General features: G+C 44.6%; 1 protein-coding gene across 21 annotated transcripts in view; it reads right to left on the bottom strand.

Moving 5' to 3' along the window:
* Positions 1 to 14,254, bottom strand: part of kif1aa (kinesin family member 1Aa) — a 160,810-nt gene that overhangs the window by 85,989 nt on the left and 60,567 nt on the right. For 13 of the 21 annotated variants that reach the window (XM_014123746.2, XM_014123748.2, XM_014123751.2 and 10 more), the window contains 10 exons: positions 13,848 to 13,990; positions 11,075 to 11,119; positions 8,505 to 8,638; positions 8,259 to 8,338; positions 7,735 to 7,810; positions 2,660 to 2,739; positions 2,046 to 2,152; positions 811 to 894; positions 303 to 483; positions 28 to 100 (listed from right to left, as the gene is read on the bottom strand). In XM_014123746.2, coding sequence (XP_013979221.1) covers positions 28 to 100; positions 303 to 483; positions 811 to 894; positions 2,046 to 2,152; positions 2,660 to 2,739; positions 7,735 to 7,810; positions 8,259 to 8,338; positions 8,505 to 8,638; positions 11,075 to 11,119; positions 13,848 to 13,990 — 1,003 coding nt within the window. The remainder of the gene's footprint in view (positions 1 to 27; positions 101 to 302; positions 484 to 810; positions 895 to 2,045; positions 2,153 to 2,659; positions 2,740 to 7,734; positions 7,811 to 8,258; positions 8,339 to 8,504; positions 8,639 to 11,074; positions 11,120 to 13,847; positions 13,991 to 14,254) is intronic. The other 8 variants (XM_014123753.2, XM_045687954.1, XM_014123758.2 and 5 more) reach the window with 2 other exon arrangements.

Raw genomic sequence — 14,254 nt, 5'->3', positions numbered from 1 at the left:
TTTGTCCATTTGTTAAATCGGTCTCACCAGCCTCTGCTGCTCTAGTAGGTTGTGGGTTTCCTCCCTCTCTTTACGATACTGGTCTTCCAGCTCCTGAAGCCTGAACAGACAACCACAGATATTATCTAAACTCTCCCTCACTCTTACCTCTGAACCCTCCCTCTGGTCCTCTCCTCTCCTCTCCTCTCCTCTCCTCTCCTCTCCTCTCCTCTCCTCTCCTCTCCTCTCCTCTCCTCTCCTCTCCTCTCCTCTCCTCTCCTCTCCTCTCCTCTCCTCTCCTCTCTAGTTCTCTCCTGTCTCACCTCTGGTCCATCTCCTGCTTCATGTCGATGCCCTGTTTGTCCAGCAGTTCTCTCTGTGCGAAGGCCCAGTCCACCGGCTCCACGGGGGTGTCAGCGCAGGGCGTCCTCTCCCGCTCCTGGCGTGCCTGCTCTGGGTGGTTGAACCGGAACACGTGGCTCTTACCCAGGATAATACGGTTCCCTGGAGACACACAACAGAGGAAAATTCAAAACCATTCAGTGACAGGTAGAAATGTCTGCATGGAAGTGATATGCAGGAGAAATGGAATAGGAAAGTGTAAGGGACATTTTAGGACAGGATGGGGGAAGAGAAGAGAAAGAGAGAGAGAGAAAGGGAAAGGGAAAGGGGGGGATACCTAGCTAGTTGTACAACTGAGATGTGTATTCCGCATTTAACCCAACCCCTCTGAATCAGAGAGGAGCGGGGGGCTGCCATAAATCAACATCCACGTCTGAGAGAGAGAGAAAGAGAAAGAGAGAGCGAGAGAAAGATATATAGTTGACCCACCTGATTTGAGGACTGTAGCCTCTGTGACCCTCTTCCCGTTGACATAGGTCTCAGCTCCCTCACAGGGCTCCAGAGTGACTGCTACTGGGGGAGAAGGCAGACAGACATGAGGGATGCGCGCAGTATCCATAACAACCACAACAACGACAAGGTCTCTGAAATGGATAGGGTCAATTCCACTTCAATTCAGTCAAGTGCTGCAGTCATTGCTTTACAATGAAGAAAAACAGCATTGTAATTGAAATCTCAGTTTACTTCCAGAGTTGTCATGGAATTGATCCCAACCTTGCTCTCTGATCTCTAGCATGTAAAGTCCATCTTTTCCCATTGAAGGGTACACTTGTGCAGTAGCACGTATGGATTTAAAAGCATGGGGTTGGTGTAAGCATGGGCTCTTAAACCAATCCTATGCCTTTAAATCCAAGACGGGGAGTGGACAAGTGCACACATGGAGGAAAAAGGTGTGGAGATTCAGGAAATAGGGAGAATTGCCATGCCAACCACAATAGCAGCACCATGCAGCCTCTTATCATTAGCAGTCACAACAGGGTAGTAGGGTATCAGTCACAACAGGGTAGTAGGTTATCGGTCACAACAGGGTAGTAGGGTATCAGTCACAACAGGGTAGTAGGGTGTCAGTCACAACAGGGTAGTAGGGTATCAGTCACAACAGGGTAGTAGGGTGTCAGTAATAACAGGGTAGAAGGGTAGAAGTCATAACAGGCTAGTAGGGTATCAGTCACAACAGGGTAGTAGGGTATCAGTCATAACAGGGTAGTAGGGTGTCAGGAGTAGCAGGGTAGCAGTCATAACAGGGTAGTAGGGTATCAATCACAATAGGGTAGTAGGGTATCAGTCACAACAGGGTAGTAGGGTGTCAGTAATAACAGGCTAGGTGGGTATCAGTCACAACAGGGTAGAAGGGTAGTAAGGTATCAGTCACAACAGGGTAGTAGGGTAGCAGTCATAACAGGCCAGTAGGGTATCAGTCACAACAGGGTAGCAGAGTAGCAGTCACAACAGGCTAGTAGGGTATCAGTCACAACAGGGTAGTAGGGTATCAGTAATAACAGGGTAGTAGGGTAGAGGTCATAACAGGGTAGTAGGGTGTCAGGAGTAGCATGGTAGAAGTCATAACAGGGTAGCAGGGTAGTAAGTATCAGTCACAATAGGGTAGCAGGGCAGCAGGGTAGTAAGTACTAAGGGTGGTCAGTCACAACAGTGTAGTATCTCACTTTCTCCCATGAGTCCCGTGGTGGACGTGAAGGTACAGTGTTCGTCCTTGATGAAGTGACCACTGAGCACAATGTCCTGTCTGCTGCTGGCGTCCACACGACCGACCCTGGGAAAGAGGAGACAGCGTTGGGACGGCGTTGGAAAGAGGGGCAACCACATGGTTAGTAGGCAACTAAATGAAGGAGTAAGGTGTAGAAAAGCCGCACAGACCACAAAAAGCCACAAGGTGCTTTTCTACGTCACCAATGTAAATGAGAGTTGGGCCAGTAAACCGAAAGGTCGCTGGTTTGAATACCCGAGCCGACAAGGTGAAAAATACGTTGAAGTGCCCTTGAGTAAGGCACTTAACCTTGATGGATCCAGGAGTGCAGTACTACTATGGGTGATCCTGTAAAACAACGCATTTCACTGCACCGATCCAGTGTATGTGACAATATATATATATATATTTTTTTTAATGAACATTTCGTTCTTGATAAGGTATACATTTTTCTGCTGGAGGAATGTTCTCTCTTACCTGGTCAATATCTCTATGTTCTCTCTTACCTGGTGAATACCTCTATGTTCTCTCTGACCTGGTGAATACCTCCATGTTCTCTCTATGTTCTCTTACCTGGTGATGCCATCTTTGATGTAGTACAGCAGACACTCTGACATCAGGGGGTCCTCGTTAAGGTTCACCAGATGAGGAGTCTACAACAAGGAGAGTTCATATGGGTTCATATGGGTTTATTCTAGAGTAAATGTATATGTTGTCTAATGATTTAAATACAGGCCATATAATCTGTTCAACCTCATTTCAGATAAATATATTCAGTCACTTATTCCAACATCACATTTTAATTGAATAAAGATACTCATGCATAGATCTGGTGCAAGTAGATAAACACAGAGCATAGATCTGGTGCAGGTAGATAAACACAAAACATAGATCTGGTGCAGGTAGATAAACACAGAGCATAGATCTGGTGCAAGTAAATAAACACAAAGCATAGATCTGGTGCAAGTAGATAAACACAAAGCATAGATCTGGTGCAAGTAGATAAACACAGAGCATAGATCTGGTGCAGGTAGATAAACACAGAGCATAGATCTGGTGCAAGTAGATAAACACAAAGCATAGATCTGGTGCAAGTAGATAAACACAGAGCATAGATCTGGTGCAGGTAGATAAACACAGAGCATAGATCTGGTGCAAGTAGATAAAACACAGAGCATAGATCTGGTGCAAGTAGATAAAACACAGAGCATAGATCTGGTGCAAGTAGATAAACACAGAGCATAGATCTGGTGCAGGTAGATAAACACAGAGCATAGATCTGGTGCAGGTAGGTAAACACAGAGGCTGCGTCTTAAACATCACCCTATTCACTATATAGTACACTACTTTTGCCCAAGGCCCAAAGGGGCACTATGAAGGGACTACGGTGCCATTTTGGACACAACTGGAAATTCACTATAGTAGATGATGCAGAGTTTTAAAGACATGCAGACAGTCTCTATGGATCCACAACATTACTAATACCCATCAAACACAGATGGCTCTTCTAGCAAACAGAAGTGCTATAAATATTACTAAATATAGTAAACACATACATAATGTGTTTGCTTTTCTGACCTTGCATCTCTCTGCTGTTTGAAGCACAGTGAGTATGGCTTTGTTTGCTATGAATAATGCAGTAGATTAAAAGGGGAAGGCTAAATTAATCAAAGTCCTATTTACATAAGGAGACCAAATTAAAAAGGAAACCGTTGGTTGATCTCCTCCCCTGCTGTAAAGCTGTACATAACAGTCAGGTTCCAAATAGAGCTACGGAGACGAATGTATCACTGAACCAACATGCAAGAATTTAAAAGATTTTACTGAGTTACAGTTCATATCAGGAAATCAGTCAATTTAAACAAATTCATGAGGCCCTAATCTATGGATTTCACGTCACTGTGAATACAGATATGCATATGTTTGTCACAAAAACCTTTTAAAAAGAAAAGGAAGAGGCGTGGATCAGAAAACCAGTCAGTATCTGGTGTGAACAGCATTTGTCTCATGCAGCTCAACACATCTCCTTCGCATAGAGTTAATCAGGCTGTTTATTGTGGCCTGATTCAATGGCTGTGCGAAGTTCCTGGACATTGGCAGGAACTGGAACATGCTGTTAGGTGACATGTCTGGTAAGTATGCTGGCCATGGAAGAATAGGGACATTTTTAGCTCCGGGAATTTCCAGGAATTTAATCGGCAGGGACTGGGAGAATAGTCAGGATCGAGGGAAAGATGAACGGAGCAAAGTAGAGAGAGATCCTCGATGAAAACCTTCTCCAGAGCTCTCAGGACCTCAGACCAGGGTGAAAGTTCACCTTCCAACAGGACAACGACCCTAAGTACACAGCCAAGACAACGCAGGAGTGGCTTCGGGACAAGTCTCTGAATGTCCTTGAGTGACCCAGCCAGAGCCCGGACTTCAACCCTATCGAACATCTCTGGAGAGACCTGAAAATAGCCGTGCAGCGTCGCTCCCCATCCAACCTGACAGAGCTTGAGAGGATCTGCAGAGAAGAATGGGAAAAACTCCCCAAATACAGGTGTGCCAAGCTTGTAGCGTCATACCCAAGAACACTCGAGGCCGTAATCGCTACCAAATGTGCTTCAACTGTCACACCCTGATCTGTTTCAACCTGTCTTTGTGATTGTCTCCACCCACCTCCAGGTGTCACCTGTTTTCCCCATTAGTCCCTGGCTACCTATTACTGTGTTCCCTGTTTGTCTGTTGCCAATTCATCTTATTTTGTCAAGTCAACCAGCGTGTTTTCCTGGTTTTTCCTTTTCTCTGTTTTGCTAGTCCTCCCGGTTTTGACCCTTGCCTGCCTTGACTCTGAACCCGCCTGCCTTACCATACTGCCTGCCCTGACCATGAGCCTGCCTGCCACTCTGTACCTCCTAGACTCTGACCTAGTTTATGATCTTTTGCCTGTCCACAACTATTCTCTTGCGTGCCCCTTGGATTATAATAAATATCAGAGACTCAAACCATCTGCCTCCCTTGTCTGCATCTGGGTCTCGCCCTGAATAAAGGGTCTGAATCCTTGTGTCATTGTGATGAAAAAACAATGTATATTCAAAAATATTCAAAAAATTTTTTTGCTTTGTCATTATGGGGTATTGTCTATAAATAGATGTTTTTATTTATTTTTATTTAACTAGGGCAATTCAGTTATGAACAAATTCTTATTTACAATGATGGCCTACACCGGCCAAACCCGGACGATGCTGGGCCAATTGTGATGAAGGAAATAAAAAACATTTGAGTCAATTTTAGAAAAAGGCTGTAATGTAATGTAACACTGCTGCTTGGTGGAACAAGCTCCCTCACGACGCCAGGACAGCGGAGTCAATCACCACCTTCCGGAGACACCTGAAACCCCACCTCTTTAAGGAATACCTAGGATAGGATAAAGTAATCCTTCTAACCCCCCCCCCCCTAAAAAGATTTAGATGCACTATTGTAAAGTGGTTGTTCCACTGGATATCATAAGGTGAATGCACCAATTTGTAAGTCGCTCTGGATAAGAGCGTCTGCTAAATGACTTAAATGTAAATGTTAAATGTAAATGCTACACACTGTTTATTATCTATGCATAGTCACTTTACAAATTACCTCGACTAACCTGTACCACCACAGATTGACTCGGTACCGGTACCCCCTGTTTATAGCCTCGTTATTGTTATTTTATTGTGTTACTTTTTATTAAATATTTAACTTTAGTTTATTTTCTTAACCTGCATTGTTGGTTAAGGGTTTGTAAATAAGCATTTCACGGTAAGGTCTACACCTGTTGTATTCGGCGCATGTGACAAATACAATTTCATTTGAATTGATTGTACAATCCAGGTGTGCAAAGCTCTTAGAGACTTGCTTAGAACAGCTCAAAGCTGTAATCACTGCCTAACATGTATTGACTTAGGCATGTGAATTCTTAGGTAAATGAGATATTTCCGATTTTCATTTTCAATAAGTTAGCAAACATTTCTTAAAACACGTATTCGCTTACTTTATTATGGGGGTATTGTGTGTAGATTGGTGAGGAAAAAAAATATTTAATCCATTTTGAATTCAGGCTTTTAAACACAGTAAAGTTTGGTATTAGTCAAGTTTGAATACTTTCTGAAGGCACATAGATTATGCACATTTTCAACATTTTAATATGGACTGACAAATGCTCTGTGTTGATACATGCTCTCTTTGAGAAAGAGGAGAGCTGAAGCAGAAGAATCTGTAAAGGTTACAGTCTACTGAGGCACTCAGAGAGACAGAGAAAGGTGTAGGAGACTCAAGAGGAGAGAGGAGTGTGTAGGAGACTCCAGAGGAGAGAGAAAGGTGTAGGAGACTCAAGAGGAGAGAGGAGTGTGTAGGAGACTCCAGAGGAGAGAGAAAGGTGTAGGAGACTCCAGAGAGGAGAGGAGTGTGTAGGAGACTCCAGAGAGGAGAGGAGTGAGTAGGAGACTCCAGAGAGGAGAGGAGTGTGTAGGAGACTCCAGAGAGGAGAGGAGTGTGTAGGAGACTCCAGAGAGGAGAGGAGTGTGTAGGAGACTCCAGAGAGGAGAGGAGTGAGTAGGAGACTCCAGAGAGGAGAGGAGTGAGTAGGAGACTCCAGAGAGGAGAGGAGTGAGTAGAGACTCCAGAGAGGAGAGGAGTGAGTAGGAGACTCCAGAGAGGAGAGGAGTGAGTAGGAGACTCCAGAGAGGAGAGGAGTGTGTAGGAGACTCCAGAGAGGAGAGGAGTGTGTAGGAGACTCCAGAGAGGAGAGGAGTGAGTAGGAGACTCCAGAGAGGAGAAGAGTGAGTAGGAGACTCCAGAGAGGAGAGGAGTGTGTAGGAGACTCCAGAGAGGAGAGGAGTGTGTAGGAGACTCCAGAGAGGAGAGGAGTGTGTAGGAGACTCCAGAGAGGAGAGGAGTGAGTAAGAGACTCCAGAGAGGAGAGGAGTGAGTAGGAGACTCCAGAGAGGAGAGGAGTGTGTAGGATACTCCAGAGAGGAGAGGAGTGTGTAGGAGACACTGCAGAGGGACCAACCTCATTGGGTGAAAACAGCCCTACTGTGTCTATGAACACAGCCTCAGGCTTTCTGCTCTGCTGTGATGTCGAGGGCTTGGAAGTAAATCAACATGAATGTGTCATACCCTGATCTGTTTCACCTGTCTTTGTGCTTGTCTCCACCCCCCTCCAGGTGTCGCCCATCTTCCCCCATTATCCCCTGTGTATTTATACCTGTGTTCTCTGTTTGTCTGTTGCCAGTTTGTCTTGTTTGTCAAGTCAACCACCGTTTTTTTGTGTCAGCTCCAGTTTTTCCCCAGTCTCTCTGTTCTCATGCTCATGGTTTTTGACACTTGATTGTCCTAACCCTGTACCCGCCCGCCTGACCACTCTGCCTGCCCCTGATCCTGAGCCTGCCTGCCGTCCTGTACCTTTGCCCCTGCTGCTGTAATAAACATTATTACTTCGACATGGTCTGCTTCTGGGTTTAACCCTTGATACCTGATAGAATGCAATAAATAAAATAAAACATGACTTGCTCCCCTGCTCATCCTCATCCATGGCTAGTGGTACATTTGTTGATTACACTATTTGAGTACATACTATTATTAATGTTGAAAACCTGTGAGATGTATTCTGGGATGCGTTGCCGTCTTACCTTCTTGGGGGAGAAAACACCCACAGTTCCTCCATCTTCCCTCATGGCCACACCCATCTCAGCCAGCAGGGCCTCTCTGTGGAAGAGAACGGAGAGTTGTGATGAAATCTGATGAGGTGATCTAAGCTCCCGACTCTGGACCACATGTCCCCTGGCGATGGGAGGTTTGAGCCCCCGCTCTGTCTATGACCCTGCTATCTGCCCCCCTCTCTCTACATTTCTCACTGTACTGTCAAAAAATGTTTCATTCCAAAATGATTCTTCGTCAGATTCATAAAAAAAAGAAAAAAAGTGAATGGACAGTTGTCTCCTAATCTTCATGGTCCTTGGAGCCTGGATACTGTAGGGGCCTTTCAACGGTCTCCTAATCTTCATGGTCCTTGGAGCCCGGATACTGTAGGGGCCTTTCAACGGTCTCCTAATCTTCATGGTCCTTGGAGCCCGGATACTGTAGGGGTCTTTTCTTTACTATCTGCAGGCAGGTCTATACTGTAAATAGAGATGTGGAAGCTGAAAGAACTCACCTTTCCATTCTGATGGCTTCTGTTCTGCGAAGTTTCTCCTCCCAGGTCTCATTGAGCTCTGCGATGATTTTCTCTGTTTCCTGATGAAATCACAAAATCATTAATATCTGAGGGTGTCAAGCCCCCCCCCTCAGAGTCTATGTTCAATCTGTTGGGCAGAGGGGTATTATGTCTGACTGTAATCAATGAATCAATCGATCAGTCAATTAATCAATCAATTAATCAACCAATCAGTGTTCAGTTCACCTTGAGTCTCTCGATGGCCTGCTCGCTGCCAGGGCTGATCATGATGCGGTCATGGAGGCTGGCGATGGATCCGGCTCGACTGGACAGGGCGGACAGAGAGGGGGAGGGGCTCATTCCCGTCATGGCATTGGTCACTGTGGACAGATCATAATGTTGATTGACAGATTGGCGATTATTGTTATTGTTCTTAAAATTGGATAGGTCTGTCAGGCGGGGCACAGGAAACAGGGGGGCAGGACAGGAAGTGGGGATAGAGCAGGGAGAGGGAGGTAAGAAAGACGGAGGGAAGCGGAAAGAAAAGGAAACAATATTGAAAAAGAAGTAAACCGAAGACAGAAGAAGACAGAAGACATGTAGCTTGAAACAAATCTGAAACACAAAGTGAAACATTAACTGCGAGTAAGAAGGACACCAGAAAGAGAAGACAGAAGCAGCCCTGCATGCAGAAAGCCACGCAAAAAAAAGAAGAAGAACGTAAAATATATGGCAGTATGGGCATACAGAGCGACTGGAGGGGCTAAGCTAAAAAATATTAAGATCTAACATCAAGCCGGATGCTCAATATGCCATCGAGCTTCAAGCAAAGCAATATCAGTCAGTAAGGCCTGTCAGAATCCTCCTCAATTCAACACTGTCACCCATCTTCCTGAATGTGCTGAGGTTAGCTCCCTACTGCATACAACACCACATGTATTGTTAGCCAAAAAGCACTATTCAATCTATTGGACCCTACATCAAACTCTACACCATCAAGGGAATAACATGTTTCAATAAAAATATACCGCTGAAACACCACACCAAGAACACACAAAAGACTGGACTGGACTGGACTGGACTGAACTGAACTGTATTGGACTGGACTGTATTGGACTGGACTGGACTGATGGGGGCTGTGGTTTCCTTCCTTACAGAGCCACTAGCCACTAGCCACTAGCCAGACCGTACTATGGATATCAAATGTCATCTAAAAGCTAGTGAGATTCACTAACTGCTCCACCAGCTACAGTAAAAACCATCCTTACCAAACCCTATTACTGTAAAAACCATCCTTACCAAAACCTATTACTGTAAAAACCAACCTTACCAAACCCTATTACTGTAAAAACCAACCTTACCAAACCCTATTACTGTAAAAACCATCCTTACCAAACCCTATTACTGTAAAAACCATCCTTACCAAACCCTATTACTGTAAAAACCATCCTTACCAAACCCTATTATTGTAAAAAACCATCCTTACCAAACCCTATTACTGTAAAAAAACATCCTTACCAAACCTATTACTGTAAAAACCAACCTTACCAAACCCTATTACTGTAAACACCAACCTTACCAAACCCTATTACTGTAAACACCAACCTTACCAAACCCTATTACTGTAAAAACCATCCTTACCAAACCTATTACTGTAAAAACCATCCTTACCAAAACCTATTACTGTAAAAACCATCCTTACCAACCCTATTACTGTAAAAACCATCCTTACCAACCCTATTACTGCAACAGGAAATCCTTTTCTACAGCAGAGTACCAAGCGGAAGGTATTTCGTTGAGAAGCAGATAGAACATGGACTGACTGTACTGTGCTGTAAGTGAGGTTGAGATTCATGACTGTACTAACAGATTACTGATCACTCTAAAATGTTGTTTGATTTTCCGATCTCTCAGATTTTATAAGAGCTTCACATTCTCTATCAAATTATATCTAGTTATATTAAGTTACCCAGTGTTTTGTCACGGTTCACTATGTGAACACAACATACTAAAAGGTCATTTTGACGTGGTTACTTTGGGAAAAATATACTGAAAGGTCTCTGCAACCTTGTATGGAACAATGACTCTCAGCGTTGCAGGTAGGTTATGCTATAGCAACACAGAGGAACACAGTAGGCAGGTAGGTGCTGCTATAGCAACACAGAGGAACACAGTAGGCAGGTAGGTGTTGCTATAGCAACACAGTAGACAGGTAGGTGCTGCTATAGCAACACAGAGGAACACAGTAGGCAGGTAGGTGTTGCTATAGCCACACAGAGGAACACAGTAGACAGGTAGGTGTTGCTATAGCAACACAGAGGAACACAGTAGGCAGGTAGGTGTTCCTATAGCCACACAGAGGAATACAGTAGGCAGGTAGGTGCTGCTATAGCAACACAGAGGAGCACAGTAGGCAGGTAGGTGTTCCTATAGCAACACAGTAGGCAGGTAGGTGCTGCTATAGCAACACAGAGGAACACAATAGGCAGGTAGGTGCTGCTATAGCAACACAGAGGAACACAGTAGGATAGAAAAACAGCTGTCCGTATACTTTCTGTTAAGCCAAGACGGCACACAACACTTCAACAACCCTACATTTGGAGGCCATCTGTTGAAACACAGTATCTAAAAGCAATGTCAAAAAAACATCAAATTTCCTGTGAGATAGCAGACAAGCAAACTACAGTAGAGAAAAACAGCAGAGAGAAGAACAGTAGAGAGAGGAACAGTAGAGAGAGAAACAGTAGAGAGAGAAACAGTAGAGAGAGAAACAGTAGAGAGAGAAACAGTAGAGAGAGAGAGAAACAGTAACACACATTTCAAACCAGCAATGTCAGTGCCAAGCGCTGGCCCCTTGTACGCTAGGAGAGAAAGAGAGAGAGAAAACAGAGAAAGACAGAAGAGGAGAGAGGAAAACAAAACTGTGAGAGATTGACTTATTCACTCAGTGTTAGCTGAACAGCTGGTGCCAACATACTGGTTCTGCTAAATATACTGGTTCTGCTAACATACTGGTGTTGCTAACATACTGGTTCTGCTAACATACTGGTTTTGCTAACAGACTGGTTCTGCTAACATACTGGTTCTGCTAACATACTGGTTCTGCTAGCATACTAGTTCTGCTAACATACTGGTACTGCTAACATACTGGTACTGCTAACATACTGGTTCTGCTAACATACTGGTACTGCTAACATACTGGTACTGCTAGCATACTAGTACTGCTAACATACTTGTTCTGCTAACATACTTGTTCTGCTAACATACTTGTTCTGCTAACATATTGGTACTGCTAACATACTGGTACTGCTAGCATACTGGTACTGCTAACATACTAGTTCTTCTAACATACTTGTTCTGCTATCATACTGGTACTACTAACATACTGGTACTACTAACATACAGGTACTGCTAGCATACTGGTTCTGCTAGCATACTGGTTCTGCTAGCATACTGGTACTACTAACATACTGGTACTACTAACATATTGGTACTGTTAACAAACTGGTTCTGCTAACATACTGGTACTACAAACATACTGGTACTGCTAACATACTGGTTCTGCTAACATACGGGCTCTGCTAACATACGGGCTCTGCTAACATACGGGCTCTGCTAACATACTGGTAGTGCTAACATACTGGTTCTGCTAACATACTGGTTCTGCTAACATACGGGTTCTGCTAACATACGGGTTCTGCTAACATACAGCTTCTGCTAACATACGGGTTCTGCTAACATACTGGTGCTGCTAACATACTGTTTCTGCTAACATACGGGTGCTGCTAACATACTGGTGCTGCTAACATACTGGTGCTGCTAACATATGGGTTCTGCTAACATACGGGTTCTGCTAACATACGGGTTCTGCTAACATACGGGTTCTGCTAACATACTGGTGGTGCTAACATACTGGTGGTGCTAACATACTGGTGGTGCTAACATACGGTTTCTGCTAACATACTGGTGCTGCTTACATACTGGTTCTGCTAACATACGGGTTCTGCTAACATACTGGTGGTGCTAACATACTGGTACTGCTAACATACTGGTTCTGCTAACATACTGGTGGTGCTAACGTATTGGTTCTGCTAACATTCTGGTGGTGCTAACATATTGGTTCTGTTAACATACTGGTGCTGCTTACATACTGGTTCTGCTAACATACGGGTTCTGCTAACATACTGTTTCTGCTAACATACTGGTACTGCTAACATACTGGTACTGCTAACATACCGGTGGTGCTAACATACTGTTTCTGCTAACATACTGGTGGTGCTAACATACTGGTGGTGGTAACATACTGGTGCTACTAACATACTGTTTCTGCTAACATACTGGTGCTGCTAACATACTGGTGCTGCTAACATACTGGTGGTGCTAACATACTGTTTCTGCTAACATACTGGTGCTACTAACATACTGTTTCTGCTAACATACTGGTGCTGCTTACATACTGGTGCTGCTTACATACTGGTTCTGCTAACGTATTGTTTCTGCTAACCAGGGTTGTAGAATCGCACAAGAACTGTTTTTGTCACGCCCTGACCATAGAGAGTCCTCTGGGTTCTCTATGGTGTTGTAGGTCAGGGTGTGACTAGGGGGGTGTTCTAGTTTTCCTATATCTATGTTTGTTTTTGTTGTATGGTTCCCAATTAGAGGCAGCATACTTAAGTTCTCCATTGTTCCCACCTGGGTTGTGGGATATTGTTTGTGTATGTGCATGTAGCACCACTGAGGTTACGTTTCGTTGTTGATTTATTGTTTTTTCTGGAAGTTTCACTACAAATAAAGATGTGGAACTCAACACACGCTGCGCCTTGGTCCATGAATTACCACGAGCGTGACAGTTTTCAATGGCAATTTAGGTTGCTCTGTGTATAGCAATCTGACTTTAATGACTTGGTTCAATCATCCACATAAGTTGCCATTGAAATTCACTAGTCCTAAGAGCTGAGCCAGGAACATAAAACCAATCCACACACTCTTCTCTTAACTGTTAACCCACAGACTGAAGAAGGGTGAGAGGGAGAGAAGGAGAGAGAGAGAGGTTGGGGGGACAGTGAGTGAATAGCTAGTGATTTCCATTGTGAATGTTCACTTCTGACTGAAATGTTGTGTCCATACTAAATGGCAACATAAATCCCTAGTTTGAAAGCGACTGTTTTCTGGAAGCTGTGTGGCGCCATTTTCCCTACATTTATCTCCATATGGGCCAGCTCGCTAGCAATTCTAGTTCCCAACCAATGAGCTTCAGGACCCACGTTATTTGATTGACAGCTAGCAAGACACACACACAGTAGAGAGAGAGGGTGAGAGGGAGAGAGCAATGACGTGGTGCACATACCTGCACACAATTTTCAGGGACACTACTTTGGCTCGTGGGCACTACTTCTACATAACAAGTATACAAAAGTACCAGAGAATCCCTTTAAGGTTTATGGTTCGGCCCAAATGGCACCCCAATTCCCTATATAGTGCACTACTTTTGACAAGGGCCCATAGGGAACTACACAGGGAATAGGATGCCATTTCAGAGTCAACCTTTGTGAAAATGGTGGTAGGACAGCAGATTGGACAATCCCTTACTTTCGAGGATGTCTCCCAGTCCCTGGGATAGGAGGAGGTCCCTCAGGCGAGACACCTCCTCTTTCAGCTCACGGACCAATCGGTTGTTAGGGTCCTCATTGATGACAGCGTTACAGCGGATCTGTTTGGCTCTATCTGCATACCTGAGAAGGAGAGAGGAGCACCAACATGATGAGACCTGAGGAGGAGAGAGGAGCACTGGGACCTGAGGAGGAGAGAGGAGCACTGGGACCTGAGAAGGAGAGAGGAGCACCAACATGATGAGACCTGAGGAGGAGAGAGGAGCACTGGGACCTGAGGAGGAGAGAGGAGAACTGGGACCTGAGGAGGAGGGAGGAGCACTGGGACCTGAGGAGGAGGGAGGAGCACTGGGACCTGAGGAGGAGGGAGGAGCACTGGGACCTGAG

This window comes from Salmo salar, chromosome ssa10, assembly GCF_905237065.1.
Source record: "Salmo salar chromosome ssa10, Ssal_v3.1, whole genome shotgun sequence".
Taxonomy (NCBI): Eukaryota; Metazoa; Chordata; class Actinopteri; order Salmoniformes; family Salmonidae; genus Salmo; species Salmo salar.
This window is presented reverse-complemented; position numbering and strand designations above follow the sequence as displayed.